General features: G+C 33.7%; 1 protein-coding gene, 1 long non-coding RNA gene and 1 pseudogene across 4 annotated transcripts; 2 read left to right on the forward strand and 1 right to left on the reverse strand.

Annotated features, from left to right (window-relative positions):
* Nucleotides 1-1,883: 1,883 nt before the first annotated feature.
* LOC126699859 (elongation factor 1-gamma 2-like) lies at nucleotides 1,884-12,261 on the forward strand. Of its 3 annotated transcripts, none has more exons than XR_007646889.1 (8): nucleotides 1,884-2,050; nucleotides 2,846-2,995; nucleotides 3,081-3,141; nucleotides 3,228-3,280; nucleotides 3,643-3,744; nucleotides 3,867-4,359; nucleotides 5,484-5,939; nucleotides 12,035-12,261. XR_007646889.1 is itself a non-coding variant. In XM_050397832.1 (7 exons), exons 1-7 carry the CDS (start codon nucleotides 2,042-2,044, stop codon nucleotides 5,861-5,863), a joined length of 1,248 nt encoding a protein of 415 aa, XP_050253789.1. In that variant the 5' UTR covers nucleotides 1,884-2,041; the 3' UTR covers nucleotides 5,864-6,239. The 3 variants fall into 3 exon arrangements, 1 of the variants encoding a protein (XP_050253789.1); XR_007646888.1 differs by lacking the exon at nucleotides 12,035-12,261 and adding an exon at nucleotides 6,274-6,446 and having other exon boundaries at nucleotides 5,484-6,073; XM_050397832.1 differs by lacking the exon at nucleotides 12,035-12,261 and having other exon boundaries at nucleotides 5,484-6,239.
* LOC126699860 (uncharacterized) lies at nucleotides 4,072-10,384 on the reverse strand. The gene is made up of 2 exons (XR_007646890.1): nucleotides 10,231-10,384; nucleotides 4,072-4,209 (listed from the first exon to the last, which is right to left on the reverse strand). It is a non-coding gene; the product is annotated as an uncharacterized LOC126699860 (long non-coding RNA).
* LOC126699858 (elongation factor 1-gamma 2-like) lies at nucleotides 7,160-12,068 on the forward strand (annotated as a pseudogene).
* Nucleotides 12,262-13,635: the final 1,374 nt, after the last annotated feature.

Raw genomic sequence — 13,635 nt, forward strand, 5'->3', positions numbered from 1 at the left:
AAGTCACGTGTAGAGCACATGATTGGAAAATAATGAGTTATGCCAACCTAGAGGTTTTTGCGAGTGTCTTGCGGGTAAGGTCATCTCATGAAGTACTCGCGAAACTCTCTATTTGGCAAAAAGTTGTGTTTTGCTTTACCAAGTCTTTACCTACACTGTATATACCCTCGTTACCTACAAATTGTAAGAAGTGCTTTTCAGAGAGAAAACCCTGGAAAATACACTTGAGAGTTAAAGATTGTTATACCTACAATCATCTACACATTTCCTTGTGGTTTTCCTCAACTCCTATCTCTCCATCTCTATATCCTTGAGAAGTTGATAGCTCAAACACTTACCACACCCATTCTAATTGTAAAGTGAGATTTTGGTGCTGTTGGGAAGTATTAGAAGGAGTCATTCATTAGCGGATGCAATCGGGCTGAATTGTGGGATCCGGAAAGCTAGAGAAGACAAGGTTTCGAGAAGCCAGTTGGTAGTAGGAGCTTAGAAGGCTCAAGTACATGGAGTAGATTAAGCTTGGAGAGTCTTTTGTTATTCATGTACTCCAACTTTATTCTCTAGTGGATCGATTTTGACTTGAAGGGTCGTAGAGAGGTTTTTCGTCGAGTTTTTCGGTTTTCTCTTCGATAACACGTCTCGGTATTATCTTGTGTTTAGATCTCAGTTTCCTACTCTTTAAGCTTTTCTTTTATTATTGATAATGAATGAATATGGCTTAGGGTAGTGTTATCGGTTGTTTGCGCTCATTTACTCTTATTCTACATTTAGCTTAAGTTCAAGTAAAAACAATCTAGCCGTAATTTTTAATTGAGGGTCTAAACAAGTACTTATGTTTTCACACAAATCCGAGCTTTCAATATATATATATATATATATATATATATACACATATAAGATAAACTAAAAACAATGGACCGCTACTTAATTTAAACATAAATATTAAAGTATAATAAAGATTCAATTTAGTAAAATATTATTATTAAAAAATAAAAATAAAAATTTATCCCATAAAAAAATTTAATATTTTTTTCATATAAAAATGAATATAACTAAGACGCTTGAATTTATCCTTTGGCTGCTTAATTTTAAGTTTTAACAAGAGACTTAAAAAAAATAAAAACCATGCATTAAAAAACCCGACAATTCAAATAAAATCATGCACTTCAATATTCTTCTATAAAAACTATCTTTTTCTATTTTTTGTTTAACTAAGTTTTTTTTTTTTTTTAATTACAAATCTAGTATTTTATTTTGTATCAACCTGAAATTTCACACAATTCGATGGTTTGGCTGATCAACCACTATTCTTGTGTAGTTTTAATAGCTGTAATCTCAATTGTTGCATGCACACATTATTTAATGATATTTATAATTTCCTTCTTATTTGATTATATCGCAATTTAATTTGCATTACATTTTAAGATTTGGACATAATCGTTAAAGTATTAACTATTGACCACTCACAATTTCATTTTAGTCCAAACAATTAAGAAGATAAAATTTAACAATTGAAAAAAAAAAATCATCAGACTAAAATTTGATTAAGCCAAACCACAATAGTTTAATTTTTTTTTTTTTTAAAGGAAAATGTGAAATCTCAAATTTGTTAATTAAGCATAATCCAAACAAATTTTATATAATCAAAATTTAAAAAAAAAAATCCAATTTTAATAGTTAAAAATTCATTAAAATGTATTTAAAATATGTTAATTAAAAAGCTAATTTAATGATACTTAACATTTTCTATTTAAAAAAAAATTTGTAATTTTTAAATTTAAGGACCAAAGACAAGTGTGTTTAGGTTTTACTTATTTTTATTTGCTTTTATTTAGGGAAAAACCCTAAAATAGTGAACCAGATCTCTGACCAATCACCGTCCTTATATTTCCCTCCACAAACCCTAAACCCCTCTTTTTCTGTCTCCCTATAGACTCTCATTCAGCGCCTCAAAACTCAGACCCATCTCTCTCTCTCTGTCTCTCTCTCTCTCTCTCTCTCTCTGTTATTGCCTCAAAGAGTGCAGAGTCTCTTTGAAGCCATGGCTTTGGTAAGCTCTCACAGATCTCTCTTCTCTGCCCTGTGTTTTTTTGCCAAAAATTTTCACTTCAAGCTTGCATTTTGATGCCCATTTAGATCTGCACTCGTGTTTATTTTGTTGGGTCTTTGTTAAATCCAATTGGGTCTTGTTTTGTTTAATTTAATTTTTTGTTTTTTTGGTTTTTGTTGGGTTTATGTATATCTGATTGGTTTATGGGAAAAGTCTCAAAGAGAGGAAAAGAAATGACCTTTTGAATTGATGTTTCGATTCAATTGATGGGTTTTATTTAGTTTTTGATTTGCTTCTTAATTAGTCATGGATTTGTTTTGTCTGTACAGTTGTTGTTTAGGTTTTTGATGGCAATGTGGGAATTTTGAATTGATAAATTGAGTGTATTTGGTTCAAAATGTTGGATTTGAATGTGATTAGTTTTCTTTTTATGTTGAACTACGAAATTATTGACACCAAATGGAAATGGAGAAATCTAGGTTCATGTCAATTCATTTTTCAGATGAAGAAGAATTGAATCTAGATTCTAAGAGTAAACAAATATGTGATTGTGGGTTTTCTCTTTGTATTTGTAAATGAAAGTTGCTAAAAACATGAATCAGACTGATTTAAATCAGTAGATGTGACATTTATTAAGATCCTGTAGTTTTAGATTCAAAGGATATGATCCTTTGATCAAGCATTAGTTGTGAGGACACGTGGTAATAATCAACATCAGAATTATCTTGAGTGCATGATGTAACTGCATGCAATGGAAAATGGTTTTATGTAATGTATGTGTTTGGTTAACTTTAGGTCCTGCATGCGGGGTGCGCCAACAAGAATGCTTTTAAGGCACTTATTGCTGCGGAGTACAGTGGAGTCGAAGTTGAATTGGTGAAGGATTTTGAAATGGGTGTGTCAAACAAAACTCCTGAGTTTCTCAAGATGAACCCAATTGGAAAGGTGGCCTTCTTTCGTGGAGACAATGTCTTTTACAAGCCATATGTTTCTTATGTGTTTTCCTGAGAAAAGGTCTCTTGTTGTGTAGGTTCCTGTGCTCGAGACACCTGATGGTCCTGTATTTGAGAGTAATGCCATCGCACGCTATGGTAAGGCTGTCTTTTAAACTACATTTGTTATACTTTGAAGGCTGTTTTAAGATTTGAATTTCATTGTTGGTTATTACTTTCTGCAGTGACACGTGTGAAGGCTGATAATCCTCTCTATGGCTCTTCACTGATTGAATATGTAAGTGGTGTGAGGATTGTCTGGGTATCAAAAGATTTTTTTGTTGCTTCCTATTAAAATCTTTTGTGTTTACTCTGATACTATTTTTTTTTTTTTTTTAAGTTGGAGTCCATATGAAATATTCTATATCTGTTGGTATATAAAGGGCTTGTTTGGTTTGGATGTTTAAAGTGTTTAAATCTTGTGGATTTCAATTCTAATTCTAATAAGAGTCACTCATATCACACAACTAATTTTTTTTCCCAATATTATTGCTATTATTTTCATAATGCTAACATTCTTGTAAATTTTGTCATGTCACATGTGCTTCCTGTTGAATTGGAGACACTTGACATTTCTGTTTTGCAACCTTGTTTCAGCAGGCCCATATTGAACAGTGGATTGATTTTGCTTCAATGGAAATTGATGCTAACATATCGCGCTGGTTGTACCCACGATGCGGTTTTATGGTTTACCTTCCACCGGTTAGTCAAGTTATACTTTTGCTTATTCTGTTCTCTTAACATACTTAAATATCATCTATCTGGAAATAGTGGAACTTTTTCATTTAAAACTTAGCTCTTAACTTCCTGTTATCTGCGTGAAGGCTGAAGAAGCTGCAATTGCTGCACTGAAGAGAGCACTAGATGCTTTGAATACGCATCTTGCTTCCAACACTTACCTTGTTGGGCATTCTGTGACACTTGCTGATATCATTATGACTTGTAACTTGTATACCGGATTTGGCCGGATCTTGACTAAGAGTTTTACCTCTGAATTCCCTCATATAGAGAGGTACTTTTGGACCTTAGTTAATCAGCCAAATTTCCAGAAGATATTGGGTGAGGTGAAGCAAGTTGAATCTATTCCACCTGTTCAGTCCACAAAGAAGCCTTCACAGCCAAAAGAACCTGCAAAACCTAAGGAGGTCAAGAAAGAAGCAGTGCCACCTAAAGCAGAAGAGGCTGCTGAGGAAGAGGCACCCAAGCCCAAAGCAAAGAATCCTCTTGATCTTTTGCCCCCTAGCAAGATGATTCTGGATGAATGGAAAAGGCTGTACTCGAACACAAAGACTAATTTCCGTGAGGTTGCAATTAAAGGTATATCCCATATATAAGCCTTTTCTTGCCTGTGCATTTGAGTGGATTCATTTAATGCCAGTTTGTGAATGTGGTTGCTTTTGGTAATAATAGTTATGAGTATGCCAGTGTGAAGTGGTTTGTCATGTCTCTTTTGTTTGTTTGTTTTTGTTTTTGTTTGTTTGATTGTTTGTTTTTTCTATTTCTCTTTACTTGTTTTTTTATCCAAAGCTTTGTCTTAGTAATTTTATTTTGGCTCTGTATTTGTAAAATTATACTTTCTTTGTCCCATGTTGTCTTTCCACCTTAGTAGGTCAAACTTTTTAAGGGGGTATCATTTAATGCATACTATTGATATTTAAAAATCACTAGTTTCCTATCCAAAAAAAAAAATCACTAGTTTCCAATATTTTCCTTCTTAATATAAACTCAAATAATGCATATGGAAAACAAATATTGATTTTTCAAATAAAGCAAAGGGTTAGTTAGGAATGTATTAGAGTAGCTGATTCTGTGTCTAAAATTGCGACTTGGCCAGAAGAATCTACTGCAGCAATATCTATCCACCTTTATGAATTCTAACCCCAACCAGCATGACGAGGCTGAATTTATTAGAACCTGTTATGCATGTTACTAAGGAAAAAAAAAAAAGATTGGTTGGGCTTCAATATCTAATATAAAATTTTAAAAGTTGATGTTACTTGCAATGTTTTATTCCCAATTCAAAATTCCCCTATTATGATTTTTATGGAGTTTATAGTTCAGGGATGTTCGTACTTCATATTATGCAATTTCATTTTACTTATAAAAGGAAAACGAATTTTATATCACTTAAGATTTGGAACTTCCATCGATCAATCTTGATGTGTGTGTGTGTGTGTGTGTGTGTGTTCCTTTCTATTAGCAGTTTTATTCATACTTCTACTTTAATTTATTCACCTGTTCTATAACTGTTCGCTTGGTGTATGCACTTCTGGGCCTTGGTGTATGAGATTTGATAATTTAATCCTTTTGCAGTCTTGTTAGTTCACATTTGTGTGTGTGTGTGTGTGTGTGTTATTAGTGCTGTTAAGCAGTGCATGTGTGTGATATATATAATAATTGGATTGCTGTATGTGTTTTTTCATCTTTGCTTCCTCTTGCAGGGTTTTGGGACATGTTTGATCCTGAAGGCTACTCCCTTTGGTTCTGTGATTACAAGTATAATGATGAGAATACTGTATCGTTCGTTACTTTGAACAAGGTGGGTGGTTTCCTGCAACGTATGGATTTGGCTCGTAAGTATGCATTTGGGAAGATGCTGATTATTGGCTCAGAGCCTCCATTCAAGGTGCAAGGGTTGTGGCTCTTCCGTGGAACAGAAATTCCTCAATTCATTATTGATGAGTGTTATGATATGGAATTGTACGAATGGAAGAAGGTTGACATTAATGACGAAGCCCAGAAGGAGCGTGTCAGTCAAATGATTGAAGATTGTGAGCCTTTTGAGGGGGAGGCTTTACTGGATGCCAAGTGCTTCAAGTGATAAGGATATACTACTGAGAAGTAGATCAATTGTTATACGGTCCTCTTTATGACAAGCTTCAATTCAAATTTTCTTGGTTTTTGCTCCAGACAAAATTGCTTCTTTTCTCATATTTTCCCAGTAGTAGTTAAATGACACTGGTATCATCTTATGTTTTTTGGTCTCATGACAGTGTGGTGGGATATCGATAGACGCATTGAATTATATTAGGTAATGGTGTTAGCTCATTGTAATAAGCATAAAAGCATTAATGGTAACCTTCAGATCAGAGCACACTGATCCAATAGGTCTTACCAGTTCAACTCCAATTTTATGGGACTAGCACAACACCCATTTTCTTTCTAATTCTAGCTTTTGAAGTTATGCTGCTTTTTTATATTTATATGTGTCTTTTTTGGTTCTTTTGGCAGTTGCAATGTATTAATATATCTGGGAGAGCAAGCTCAGGTGCTTATTCCTCCATTAATCATGTTGGAGCTTACCTTGGTCTCCTGTAATTGTATTGAGAGGTTGCAATGACAGTCACTGGGAATTCTGCACGAGGCACGCACATTTAAGATTAAAAATATGGCATTTTGGGTTATGTATTCGTTTTACATTTGTAATGGCTTATAGTTACTAGAACAGTTCTTTGTGGTGCATCTCTGGTTGTTATGACAACAGGGCTGCGAAATAAATTATAGAATGATTAGTAAGTAGTCTAGAGGATCCAACTCCATCTAACTAACTAAGAAAAAACACCACCCTTGTAAGAGATGCTTTCATTACAAAGTTTAAAATTTAGTGCCCTAAACTATATGTTCCCAGAGAAGTTAATGCAACCCATGAGTTAGGCTAGTGGATTCCTACTTGCCCCTTGATTATGTAGGGATCAGAATGATCTAAAGTTATTTGGAGAATTATATACTTGTGGACTCCTATTCATTTAAATCCAACTTAAACAATTTGAATATAATTATGTTAATGTCTATTTTAAAAAAAATACAAGACATGAGTTATCACTTTTACTAAAAGACACTTATTATCACATGATTACTGGAGCTTTTAAAGCAATGCTAAGGAGCTTGCTTAAAATGGTATTAAAAAAGTGAAATTTTGATTTGACATGAATTTTGAAATTTTCAAGTTTTTTGGGTAAAAATATTATGCACAAAAAATAAATTTATTAATCAAATAGTAAATAAGTCTTTAAATTTTGACATGATAGATTAAGATATAAAAAATAGGAAATTTAACCACTAGATTTTCAAATTTTACATTTAAGATGAAAAGCTTGTCCGGCCAAGTCCTTATATTTCCCTCCACTACTATATACTCTCCTCTCGTAGAGGTCTTCAAAAGTCAAAACTCAGACCTTTCTCTCCCTCTCTCGCCTCAAAGAGTGCAGAGTCTCTTTAAAGCCATGCCTTTGGTAAAGCTCTCAGAAAGCTCTCTCTTCTGCCCTCTTTTTTTTTTTTTTTTGTTGCAAAAAAATTTCACTTCTAGTTTGCATTCTGATGCCCATCTGCATTCGTGCTTATTTTGTTGGGTCTTTGTTGAATCCAATTGGGTTTTGTTTAATCGGTTTTTGGTTGATTCCTGTATATCTGATTGGCTAATGAGAAAATACTCAAAGAGAGGAAAATAATTGACTTTATGAATTGACCTTTGGATTCAAGTGTTGGGTTTTGTTTAGTTTTTTTATTTTCTTCATATTTAGTCATGAATTTGTTTTGTTTGTACTGTTGTTTAGGTTTTAGATGGCAATGTGGAAATTTTGGATTGATAAATGGGGAGTGTATTTGGTTCAAATCTTTGGATTTCAATGTGATTAGTTTTCTTTGTATTTTGAACTACGAAATTGGAGACATGAAGTGGAAATCTAGGTTCATGTCGATTCATTTTTCAGATGAAGAAGAATTGAATCTAGATTCGAAGAGTAAACAAATACGTGATTGCGGGTTTTCTCTTTATTTGTAAATGAAGGTTGTTAAGAACATGAATCAAACTGATGTAGATTTGACATTTATTAAGAGCCTTTAGTTTTAGATTCAAAGGATATGATATCCTTCGATCAAGCATTTGTTGTGAGGATACATGGTAATAATCAACATCAGAATTAACTTGAGTGCATGATGTAACTTCATGCTATAGAAAATGGTTTTATGTAATGTATATGTTTGGTTAACTTTAGGTCCTGCATGCGGGGAGCACCAACAAGTATGCTTTCAAGGCACTTATTGCTGCAGAGTATAGTGGAGTAAAAGTTAAATTGGTGAAGGATTTTGAAATGGGTGTATCGAACAAAACTCCTGAGTTTATGAAGATGAACCCAATTGGAAAGGTGGGCTTCTTTAGTATAGACAATGTCTTATACAAGCCATTTTTTTCTTATGTGTTTCCTGAGAAAAGGTCTCTTGTTGTGTAGGTTCCTGTGCTTGAGACACCTGATGGTCCTGTATTTGAGAGTAATGCCATTGCACGCTATGGTAAGGCTATCTTTTAAACTACATTTGTTACACTTTGAAGGCTGTTGTAAGATTTGAATATCATTGTTGGCTATTACTTTCTGCAGTGACACGCGTGAAGGCTGATAATCCTCTCTATGGCTCTTCACTGATTGAATATGTAAGTGGTGTGAGGATTGTCTGGGTATTAAAAGATTTGTTTGTTGCTTCCTATGTTCTCAAGTTTGCAGGGTTTAAAATCTTATGTTGGTTTATAAAGGGCTTGTTTGGTTCGGATGTTTAAAAGTGATTAAATCTTAAAATTTGATTCAATTAGTTTTTCCCCCTCAAGATACTGCTTGGTAAACTCAAATATAGTATAGGATTGAAGGTTTTTAAAAGGAAAAGTAATAAGGACAAAGTTTCCCTACAAACTCCCACTAAAAAATCAACATGACTACTGTAATGACCACATCCCAATTGTATAAATATTGTCTACTTTAGGGCCCATGCACCTCATGGTTTTGTTCTCTCTTAAAGCACATAGTAATGGGGGAAAAGATCTCTACGTATTAAAGGGAGATCACTCCTTATAAGCACATCAAAGTAAACAATATTTATACAATGAGGGTGGGATCGTTACAGATGGAATCAAAGTGTGCTTATAAGAAGTGATCTTCTTTCAATGTGTAGAGACCTTTTCCCCTACTACTGTGTGCTTTGAGGGAATAACAAAACCATGAGGAGTATGGACCCCGAAGTAGACAATATTTACACAGTTGGGGTGGGGTCTTTATAGCTACATATTTTGAAAATTTAATCGTTAAATTACACATTCTTAATGTTCTTAACATGCATGTCAAATTTCATTCAAGTCGGATGTTATCTTCTATTTGATCCATAAACTTATTTTTATGCATAATTTAAGACTATGAAAACTTGAAAATTAAAGATTTGATTGATGACATAACTATTGATTTTTGATCTTTTTTAAATTTTGCAAGTATGGAGGATATAATAAAAAAATGCAATTTAATGATGAATTTGCCAAAAGTCACATCTAATAAAAAGATATAGAGGAAGTTTGTAGCCATTGCCTACAAACTAGTAGCATTATAAGATAATATTGTTCCATAAACTTTGTTCAATTAATAATATCATTATAAGACAATTGTTTACTCAAAAATGAAAAAAGTTTGTGGATTTGGATTCTAATTCTAATAAGAGCACCCATATCACACAACTAGATTTCCCCCCCTATATTATTGCTATTGTTTTCATAATGCTACCATTCTTGTAAATTTTTCATGTGCTTCCTGTTGAATGGAGACACTTTTGACATTTCTGTTTTGCAACCTTGTTTTGGCAGGCCCATATTGAACAGTGGATTGATTTTTCTTGAATGGAAATTGCTGCTAACATAGCACGCTGGTATTACCCACGATGGGGTTTAATGGCGTACCTTCCACTGGTTAGTCAAGTTCTGCTTTTGCTTATTTTGTTCTCTTAACATACTTAAATATATTTTCATCTATCTGGAAATAGTGGAACTTTTTCATTTATAATTTAGCTCTTAACTTTCTGGTATTTGCATGAAGGCTGAAGAAGCTGCAATTGCTGCACTGAAGAGAGCACTAGATGCTTTGAATACGCATCTTACTTCCAACACTTACCTTGTTGGACATTCTGTGACACTGGCTGATATCATTACGACTTGTAACTTGTATACCGGATTTGACCTGATCTTGACTAAGAGTTTTACCTCTGAATTCCCTCATGTAGAGAGGTACTTTTGGACCTTGGTTAATCAGCCAAATTTCTAGGAGATATTGGGTGAGGTTAACCAAGTTGAATCTATTCCACCTGTTCAGTCCACAAAGAAGCCTTCACAGCCAAAAGAACCTGCAAAACCTAAGGAGGTCAAGAAAGAAGCAGTACCACCTAAAGCAGAAGAGGCTGCTGAGGAGGAAGAGGCACCCAAGCCCAAAGCAAAGAATCCTCTTGATCTTTTGCCTCCTAGCAAGATGATTCTGGATGAATGGAAAAGGCTGTACTCGAACACAAAGACTAATTTTCGTGAAGTTGCAATTAAAGGTATATCCCGTATATAAGCCTTTTCCTGCCGGTGCATATGAGTGGATTCATTTTAATGTTAGTTTATGAATGTGGTTGCTTTTGGTAATAATAGTTATGAGTATGCCGGTGTGAAGTGGTTTGTCATTTCTCTTTTGTTTGTTTGTTAGTTTTGTTTTGTTTTTATTTTTGTTTTTGTTTTTTTTCTATTTCCCTTTACTTTGTTTTTTTATTCAGAGCTTTGTCTTATTAATTTTATTTAGGTTCTGTATTTGTAAAATTATACTTTCTTTGTCCCATGTTGTTTGTCCACCTTAGTAGATCAAACTTTTTAAGGGGTATCATTTAATACATACTGTTTATATTTAAAAATCACTAGTTTCCAATATTTCCCTTCTTAATATAAACTCAAATAAAGCATATAGAAAACAAATATTGATTTTCAACTAAAGCAAAGGGTAAGTTAGGAGCATATTAGAGTAGCTGATTATTTGACTAAAATTGCGACTTGGCCAGAAGAATCTACTGCAGCCATACCTATCCACCTTTATGATTTCTAACCCAACCAGCATGATAAGGCTGAATTTATTAGAACCTGTCATGCATGATATTAAGGAAAAAAAGTTTGGTTGCATGCTTTTTTTAGAGAAGTAATGAAGGTTATTTAAGAAGGTTTAGTGGGTAGTCTCCTTGTGCAGTTCCAAGTAGACCCCTGAATGAAATGCCGAAGTGGGATTTTGGTTGGGCTTTAATATCTAATATAAAATTTAAAAAGTTGACATTTTTGGCTACTTGCAATGTTTTATTCCCAATTCAAAATTCCCCTATTATGATTTTTATGTAGTTTATAGTTCAGAGATGTTCATACTTCATATTATATCACTTGAGATTTGGAACTTCCATCAATCAATCTTGATCGTTTCTTGAACCTACTTATATATATTCCTTTATTCTAGCAGTTCTACTTTTTCATACTAGTACTATAATTTATTCACCTGTTCTATAACTGTTTGCTTGGTTTATGCACTCCTGGGCCTTCTTGGTGTATGAGATTTAATAATTTAATCCTTTTGCAGTCTTGTTAGTTCACATTTGTGTGTGTTTTAGAACTCTGGTTATTTAGTGCTGTTAAGCAGTGCATGTGTGTCTGTGTGATATATAATAATTGGATTGCTGTATGTGTTTTTTCATCTTTACTTCCTCTTGCAGGGTTTTGGGACATGTTTGATCCTGAAGGCTACTCCCTTTGGTTCTGTGATTACAAGTATAATGATGAGAATACTGTATCGTTTGTTACATTGAACAAGGTGGGTGGTTTCCTGCAACGTATGGATTTGGCTCGTAAGTATGCATTTGGGAAGATGCTGATTATTGGCTCAAAGCCTCCATTCAAGGTGCAAGGGTTGTGGCTCTTCCGCGGAACAGAAATTCCTCAATTCATTATTGATGAGTGTTATGATATGGAATTGTATGAATGGAAGAAGGTTGACATTAATGACGAAGCCCAGAAGGAGCGTGTCAGTCAAATGATTGAAGATTGTGAGCCTTTTGAGGGGGAGGCTTTACTGGATGCCAAGTGCTTCAAGTGATAAGGATATACTACTGAGTATTGAGAAGTAGATCTAATGTTATAGGGTCCTCTTTATGACAAGCTTCAATTCAAATTTTCTAGGTTTTTGCTCCAGACAAAATTGGTTCTTTTCTCACATGTTTGCATTAGTTGTTAAATGACACTGGTATCATCTTACGTTTTTTGGTCTCATGACAATGTAGTGGGATATCGGTAGGCGCATTGAATTATATTAGGTAATGGTGTTAGCTCATTGTAATAAGCTTAAAAGCATTAATGGTAAGCTGTGGATCAGAGCACACTGATCCAAGAGGTCTTAACCAGTTCAACTCTAATTTTATGGGACTAGCACAACACCCATCTTCTTTCTAATTCTAGCATTTGAAGTTATTTTGCTTTTTTACATTTATATCTGTGTTTTTATTTTAGTTCATTTAGCGGTTGCTATGTGTTAATACATCTGGGAGAGCAAGCTCAGGTTCTTGTTCCTCCATTAATCATGTTGGAGCTTACCTTGCTCTCCTATAATTGTATGAGAGGTTGCAATAACAGTCACTGAGAATTCTGCATGAGGCACGCATATTTATGATTAAAAATGAGGCCTTTTTCTCTTTTATGTAATCGTTTTAAATTTGTAATGTGGGTTTCTCATAGATACTATAACAATTCTTCTTGGTGCCTCTATGGTTGTTATGACAACAGGGTTACAGTGCGAAATAACGTGCAATGATTGAGATGTAGAGAGGATCCAACTTTATCTAACTAATTAAATAAAAAATAAAAATTTCTGCCTTTGTAAGAGATGCTTTCATTACAAAGTTTAAAATTTCAAATGAAGCCCTACATTCTGCATTCCTAGAGAAGTTAAAGGTACCCATAACTTAGGCTTTTAAATGTTGCCCTACATGACGTTAAAGGAAACTCATAACTTAGGCTAATGGACGTGAATTCCTTCTATTTGTCCTTGATTATGCAGGATTGGAATCATCTAAAGTTTCTAGGAGAATTATTCTTGTAGAGTTTTATTCATTTGAGGCAAATGTTAACAAGAACTGGGAGATTCTCATTAAGGTTGAGTTATTGTGAGATCCAATTAATAAAAAATTGGCATGAATGAATGAGAGGGGCTAGAAACAATTAAAGTGATAAGTGTGGAACTTAAAAGCATGGTTTTAAAAACTAGACCGACTAGTCCGATCGGTTCAGGCACTAGTCCAGTCCAGTAAAAACCTCAATACTAGACAAAACAAGGTTGAACCAGGAACCAAAGGCAAAAACAATTTTACTCCCAATAAGTTAATGTGTTACTCTTTGGAGAAAATTGCCTTTTGTAAGAGATGCTTTCATTAAAAAGTTTAAAATTTTAAATGGTATCCTACATTATGTGTTCTCATAGAACTTAAAGGCAAATCCATAACTTAGGCCAGTGGATGTGTATTCCTCTTCCTTATCCTTGATTATGTCAAGATGAGAATCATCTAAAATTTCTAGGATAATTATTCTTGTGGAGTCCTATTCATTTAAATCCAACTTAAACAAAATTTGAATATAACTATATTAATATCTATTTATATTATTAATCACATAACCAAATCCAATAATTTATGTATTTTTCAATATAAAATAATGTTTAAAAAATGCAATTCACAACTTGAGCTTTGAAAGCAAAGGAGTATGTATGCAATATATATTCCAAATTTTTT

The sequence above is a fragment of the Quercus robur genome, chromosome 9, assembly GCF_932294415.1.
Source record: "Quercus robur chromosome 9, dhQueRobu3.1, whole genome shotgun sequence".
NCBI classification, from domain to species: Eukaryota; Viridiplantae; Streptophyta; class Magnoliopsida; order Fagales; family Fagaceae; genus Quercus; species Quercus robur.

Excerpts from the sequence above, each read along its gene's own strand:
- LOC126699859 (XM_050397832.1), top strand. Across the intron at positions 2,996-3,080 it reads AGATGAACCCAATTGGAAAG|GTTCCTGTGCTCGAGACACC; the intron begins GTGGCCTTCTTT and ends CTTGTTGTGTAG. Across the intron at positions 3,281-3,642 it reads GCTCTTCACTGATTGAATAT|GCCCATATTGAACAGTGGAT; the intron begins GTAAGTGGTGTG and ends TTGTTTCAGCAG.